Raw genomic sequence first — 7,772 nt, forward strand, 5'->3', positions numbered from 1 at the left:
AAACTTAAACTGTATTTATTACATTTTATAAATCTCATACTTTTATAATTTCCAAATTTTCATAAATGAACAATACATCAAGCTACGAAGTCACGTTTAACGTTGTTAGTTATTGAACACATAGCTGCACAAAGCTTTGAGTGCTTCTAGTGTTTCCTTTCCAGATGGAAGAATCTGGTCGGCTGGCAGTAAGAACCCATATTCCCCTGTATCTCTTAACTCAACTGCGTAGGAATATTTGATCTTTTCTGCTCCATATGTCCAATCAGCGCTGCTACCACTGGCCACATCTAAAATAATATTTTAGTCAGTTTATGGAATTGACCGGTATTTTAGTTACTGTATGCCTTTTAGTACACATGAATATATTTTAATCATATGTGTAGCACGTGTATAGTATTTTTCTCTGGGGTCAAAACACTTAACACATCGTATTTGTCAACCAGTTCGATTGCAGTCGGTTACATAATCATGCAGGAGTACGGAGTGAAGTGCGTATAATGTAAATATGCACGCGTGTAACGTTTCAATTGAGATAAATAAATGCCATACGATTAGGCAGAGGTAAAAATAACTAGTAGTATGAAAGAACATGATTAAGTGCTGAGACATGGCACGTTAATTATGTTTAGCAATAATCAAAATCACGAAAATCAAGTAAATATTTTCTTTTTTAAAGTTTTAAGATATCGAGTATAATTAAAAGAATAATGACATGATCTCCATATAGAACATTTAAACTGAAGAAAAAAATTATGTATATATGGTTAAAATTTTCCAAATCCCAACCCTTTTTTAACAGGTTTTATAAATAACCTTTTCATTATTGATTTGAGACCACTTAACTCTTATTTGTAAATATATGCAGTTGTTATTTAACGTTTTCTTACAACTCGGCACATTATGAACTATTATTATTTTTTTTTATTATTTTTTTTTTTAAACTTTATGATGACAATCCTATGAATTAATTAATGATATTTATTATTTAGTGATTATTATAACCAAATTCGGTCATCTGTATATAATTTAATGTTTCCTTATGTTTTAAGGTGCATAAGTTGCTAAAAATATACCCTTTGGGTAGTGCTCCACAATTAATGGAGGAATATACAAGAAACTGAACATAACTGTAGGAAGAGACAAATCGAGGTAACTAATAAAACCCGAGGGAACTGTGTGTGTTCATGAAAGATCAACCCCTTTTACGCTCGTCTCTTGATATACATGCATCTAACGTCATGCGAATTCACACTCAGTCAAAATGTCGCAAGCGGGAATAGGAAAAAATCAATAAAACTACAGATCAGATCATTAGACGACTAACAGTCTATACTGGTATATAGTGATTTACGAACCGTGAAAACTTGTAGCTAATTTGTTTGAGACACCAACATATCGTTTTGGTCAAATGAATGATGTCCCAGAAATCTTTTAAAAAATAAATTTATCTTCTGACCAGTGGTTATATGAGTACTTTCATAATGATCTATTCGATGCGATAAAGTATATCATGGAGTTTATTTGATTCCATGTTTATAAAACTTACAAATGATATCTGCAATATTGCCATGCTGGTATTTGGTTCCATAATCTACCTCTAATGCATCACACGCAGCCTTTGCACCAGCATTCTGAAACAAATGTGTATATATCACATAAAAAGATGAACACTAGTCAATGTATCATCTTATTTAAAGTATGGCTTAACCGATTTTGAATGAGGACAAAATCCGACATAGTTTTTACATGTATCACTGGTGTCAATACCGACCAATGCCAGTTTACTTAATCTATATGAAATAGTAATAACTGTATCTGAAATGCTCAGAACTTGGATATTATACAACTTGCATGATTTGCTTAAAGAATGTTTTTCGACCTCTCCAATTTCTTGTTCTTTTTTTACTACCTATCAATTGTTTTTCTTTTCTTTCAAACGCTTTGCCTCCAGCATGTCCAGAAATCTATTAGATATATAATAACAGAGTATAAACCAATTATATATTTTGGGTTGCGCACACATTATTTCAATATGAAGGAACTATCAACAACTGTACTTTATACAAGTGGGAGGAGTCGTATTTGGCTAGCTTTACAATAAGGTTGAACACACCTCGTCCTTCGAAAAATACAGGTACCAAGTCTTTAATTTGACAGTTGTTTGATAGAGTCGAGCATTGGTTTCTGTCAGATTTTATGGACTTCCTCTGCCAATTGTTGAATTTACTTCAGAGTTTTGTTTTTTTTTGTTTTTGATATATATGTAAAGGTTTCATTAATTTTAAAGGGGCACTAGCTACGAGATATATAAAAAAAACTAAAGTATGATTTTTTTGTTCAATCTTTATTGAAAGTGAAATAATGAAATAATAATTCGCTTTTAGCAACCGTGGTTCATAATTTTTTTTTTTAATTAAGCTGAGAAACATCCATAATGAATTATTCACTTGCAAGTGAATGTTTCGACCACATTAAATCCGTATTCATGTGAACTTCAATTTAACCCCTTAGCTAGAGATGGATAACTCATGCATTGTCCGTGTACTAGTTATTTAAAGCCAAAGAATGTCAACATTGAAAGTGAAACGAAGGCAAACCATTTGATTGAATGATTCGTCTATATTTACCAGTTGTGTGTAATCTGTTGGTAGATCTTTTGTATAACCCCATGGAGTCATCCAAAGCTGTGAGAAACTATGGAAATCTATAAAGGCTTTGATAGTGCCTTTGTGTGAATTGATAAAGTCTGATACAGCTTTTACCTCCACTTCTGAGAACGCAGATGGACCACAATATGTATCTGAACATGGTTCTTTGCTAGCGCCACCCTCTTTCATTTGAAAAAAATACAAGTGAATTTTTTTTAAGATTACAGCTTTCAAAATTCTAATATGCTGCCAAATAACCCCGATGTATATGAAAATAATACTGAAAGAAACTTTGTTTTCTTAGAACGCAACCCTCGTTTGTAAGATGTTTATATAGCTCTAAAACCAGATTTAATCCAACAATTTCTACGTAAGGTAATGTGTGTATGAGTAAGGAACATGAACGTCGTTTTCCATTCATTATACATATATATATATATGTGTGTTTGAACTTTTGATTTTGCCTTTTGATAAAGGACTTTCTGTTTTGAATTTTCGCGAGAGTTCAGTATTTTTTATATGTTGCCATGGCTGCTTTCACTCACGCTCCGATAAAAGTTACCGGTAAGTCAGACCCGCAATATGTTGCCAAAGTTATTATATCGTTTTTATTGTGTAATGCACATCTGATGAAATAATATTGATTTCGTTAATGTTATTTCAAACTCTTTGATTGTTACCAACGTTGAAAATAAAATAACGTTTATAGAATACTCACTACACCATTCATAATCCCAGTTTCTGTTAGGATCAACGCCATGGCATAGTCCATGTTTGGATCTTGTCTTTCTCCAATTCCTGTCCTACAACAAGAAATAGAATACTATGTTAAATAATGGTCTTATACCTAAAAGTAAATTGAGGAATATTGTATCATGAATTAAGTAAAACATGTCAGATCTCTTTAATAATTCTGAAACAAATAGAATGAAATATTATTTTATAAGGGGGATATTAAGTAGATTTTACATTTTTTCTAGCTATAAACAGGTAATTCAAATAATCTAGCGGGGAAAAATCAATTCACCCCTCCCACACCCCACCAAAAAAGAAAAGAAAAAGAAAAAAGGTAGCGTTAATCCTTGTTGTCGTTTTAAGATCCAAACTTAGACAGTCACTATGTTATATTGGTGAGAAATGTGTTTGCACTTTCATACTGGTTTACGTGTCCGAATAGGATTAATTTTATAGAAAAAATACTGCTAAGCCTAAGAAGATCTAACTTAAATGAAATACCTTTGTCCAAGTGTACTAATATCCATCTACATTAAACACTGGTAAAATGTACCACGTGTAGGAATCCACAATGTCTGTTATTTTGGCGTCTGTACCGTACAGATCTAACATCTAAAATTAAAATAACAATTTAAATGTTTAAATTAAATGGTTTAGGGTTAACTTAGTTTTCACACAAGTACAACTTTAAAAATATACCCCAAATTACAAAATATTGACATACGGATTCAATACTAAGTATCTAAAACAGAATCCACTATGTTTAATGTTTAGTCTGTGTCTACATGAACACGTTGTGTGTGCCAATACTGGTTCAATAATACGGTAGTGAGAGCGTCGTTGGTTTATATTGACAGTACATGAGATCCGTTTAGCAGCTCTCAACGTTCAGTGCGCGCACTGCTGTGTCTTTTAGATGGTTCCTCTTGATTTTTGTTTTCGTGAAGAATTACATCGAACATTGTGGACAGGTGTTTTTTCACTTTGTATCGTTTTTAACTTTTTTCGACAATATTTATTGTCTGGTAGGTATCTAATTTCTTGGCAGTGTATGTTTTTATTGAACGTGCTAGTGATTTTATATATTGGACGTTAAGCAGCTATCAATCAACATGGATATACCGTTTCATAAGATCGAAGCGTTCATTTTCTTCTCCAGAAGACAAAACCAGTGCTTTTTTTTACCTGACCAGTCATATAAATCACAGTAGCAGGCGAAATCCATTCTCGGGCATGAATTCCTCCTTCTATAAAGAAACCATTTTTCTGTTGAACTTTGCCTGTGTCAATCTATAAAATTAAATATGAGTTGTGTCACTTCTCACGTATGTTCAAATTGTAAAAATAAAAAAGTTCGTATTTTTTTTTAAACAATAAAATTCATATGGGTAAATTTCAATATAGATCAATATAACATTGTAGGAGATTTCTCTCCTTAGTTTTATCTACGCACAATCCTATTTTGAACTAGTTTAAAGGAAGTAAAACAAAGCAATAATATACAGAACCAACGCTTAAAGTTAGTATCCTGCTAATATAAATCATGCCACCCTCCGCCGAAATATGATATTTCTTATGTCATTTTGAGGGAAAATTTTGTGACTAAACGTAATTCATAAGCTAACTAAAGTCTGACTGACTCTTTTTGGTTAAGAACTAATATATAAAAATATACCTGTATCAGTCTGATTGGTCGTCCTTCAAATGACTTTCCAACTTCTATAACTTTAGCTTTATCTGCATATACTGTTGTGATATTTGTTATCCAATCGTTTATCTGTAAAATTGTCATCTCGTCTTTAAAATCAGAATATTTGGGAAAATCTTTTGTTATTAGAATAATGCAATTTTTTAGTCAACTTACAAGTACTGCTACATATGTACCTTATCATTGATATCAATAAAAAGCAGTGCATGTGTGGTCGCACATTGTGATTGATTAACATCAGAATCTGACTGAGGAAGGATATTTGTTATCCGAAATATTTATGAATAATAACATTTATAGTTACCTATTTTGTATTTGGAGTTGTTGTGTACACTTTTTTTAGGCGTTTATATATTTTTTACAATATATGTCTTTTGGTCGCCGAACATCTGTTTGCCGTACATTTTGGACATATCTCTATAATTATTTTTTTTTATATATCGGAATGAGGTGATGTAGAATCTAGTTTTAAACACGTGTCTTCAAAATAAAAATGAAATAAAAGGATAATTGTTAAATTATTAATTTTATTTTGTTTATCTTAAAAGGAATTATGAATATCATGTGTCATGCGTCAGTATATTTTTCGAATGACAAATGTATCGAAATCTAGCTGTTTTTTTCTTTTACAAAAACATGATGCATTCACATATTTAGACTAAAAAAAATTTAAGACTTGAAAAAATATAGGGGGGGAAATATGTTATTTCAATAAACGGTACACCCCTGCAGCTGACAGTGAATGAAGAAATGGTGATGATTTCATTCACAGATAAAATGGACTTTCCAAGATGGTGTTTTTGAAATCAACTTTTCGATGAAAAATGCCGTTCCTTTTTATAAGTACCCAAAATATGTAAAATTCATATATAAACTGTTGTTGAACAAGAATGAAGGTATTGAATTGAACCTTCTGATGGTATAAAACATAGGGAGAAAGTCATAACCCTTCTTAATAATCAGTTCATAAGTTAAAATTATAATCAATTAATTTAGATTCAGACTAATACTTACAGCTGCTAAATCATGATATACTCCATAATCGAATTCCGCAGCTTTGCCTCGTGGTTTGTACTTTAGGTCAACCTTATTTTGTTGGTCAATAAAGTGTTGTACATTGTCCATAACCAATGTAGTGTCCATTCCCATGAGTCGAAGAGTTGCGATTATTTTAGTTTTTGGCGAGACCGAAATCTGAACAGGAATGTTAATACCCCTGGGTGGCACCCAAAAATCAACACGATCGATCTTAGATTCTGTGTACATGCCTTCTAAAATCTTCACTTGTAATCCCGTCCGTGGAATAACTTCGTACATTTTGAATCTAGAGTAAATCATTGAAGAAGTTATTTTGTGTTTTTATAGTCACCAAAAACAATAATGTGCTTCTTCGTTTCATCACAATATTACACAAATACTCATTGAATGATCTTTGGGTTACCAAAATCAGATGTTATTTCAAGAGCATCATAGTTTTTATTTGAATTTGAAACACTTAAATTGACGATTTTCCATGCATGACACTAGACACTACTAACGAGCTTAAAGAGTTTATTGCATATATGGAACAGACGAAAATGTGTTCCATGAAACTACAACTTGAATATATTTCAAAATGAAAAGAATTATTATTTTTCAGAACTACTAGGAAATGTTTCAGTCGTATATATAAATTCAACCTTTCGATCTATTTTTATTATTTACCAAGACTTCTTTTTTAACAAGGCGACATACGAGATTTGTCCAGTGACAGAGTAAATAAGAAAAAGGGGAAGGAGCTACTATACTTTTTTTCATTTTTGTATTTATCTTTTGCTATGTTCTACTAATTGCAAGATGCAATTTTGGTAATAAAAATGATTTGTAGAGTTACTTTTCTGTAAGACATCAATTTTAATATCGATATTGATTTATTTGATTGTAATAATTTTCTCCAAATTCCAGAATTACACAATCGTGACGGCAATAAACTCGGTAATCTTTAAAACAAATAATGCATGTATTGTTTTTTTTACATAATACGTTTAAATATAAGGTTTTTTTCTTTATAAGCAAATCAACCTATAAGTTGGAACATTTCTGAAATAAATAAAACATACATACCCATCGTACGACACTTTTGCGTATGCAATATAACACAGACTCAGACAAAGAAGAAACGACAATAACTTCATTTTTCTGTATAACGAGCTGTCCTAACGAAACACTCTCGCTTAACAAAACGACTTTCGTTAGATAAATATATTTATTGATATCGTATCAAATTTTCTGATTTGGGTGAAATAATGATATGGAAATTTGGCTCATTGTAAACATAACTGTATTCTATATAAATGATGTGATTTCCTTAATGCATGTTTTTACATTGTAACTTTCTACTCGAAACGGAGTATGTATCTATAAAAACACCAAACTCCTTAATTTCCCCTTTAAAGAGCCTCTTCAATATAATTTGTCACGGGATTAAAACTAAATGATCAATTATGAGTTTTAGATTTGATAACAAAGATATAGATACTAGTTACAGATAGTAAATGTCCCGTGTCCAAAATATACAACATATAACAAGTTTATGTTTTATTGTACTTACATCATGTAGGGCAGCAGAAATTATATCCTTCTAGCTCACCGGGCCCGAAGGGCACAATTTGAGATTATGTTCACTTGTCGTCCGTCGT

General features: G+C 31.5%; 1 protein-coding gene across 1 annotated transcript; it reads right to left on the minus strand.

The window, feature by feature from the left end:
- On the minus strand, positions 1 to 7,354 carry LOC143080215 (carboxypeptidase B-like). The gene is given in 9 exon segments (XM_076255940.1): positions 1 to 290; positions 1,550 to 1,634; positions 2,631 to 2,833; positions 3,370 to 3,454; positions 3,888 to 3,998; positions 4,572 to 4,676; positions 5,062 to 5,163; positions 6,109 to 6,418; positions 7,198 to 7,354. Coding segments are annotated over 9 exon segments (1,257 nt in total). The 5' UTR covers positions 7,269 to 7,354; the 3' UTR covers positions 1 to 105.
- Positions 7,355 to 7,772: the final 418 nt, after the last annotated feature.

The sequence above is a fragment of the Mytilus galloprovincialis genome, chromosome 6 (assembly GCF_965363235.1).
Source record: "Mytilus galloprovincialis chromosome 6, xbMytGall1.hap1.1, whole genome shotgun sequence".
Lineage (NCBI taxonomy): Eukaryota > Metazoa > Mollusca > Bivalvia > Mytilida > Mytilidae > Mytilus > Mytilus galloprovincialis.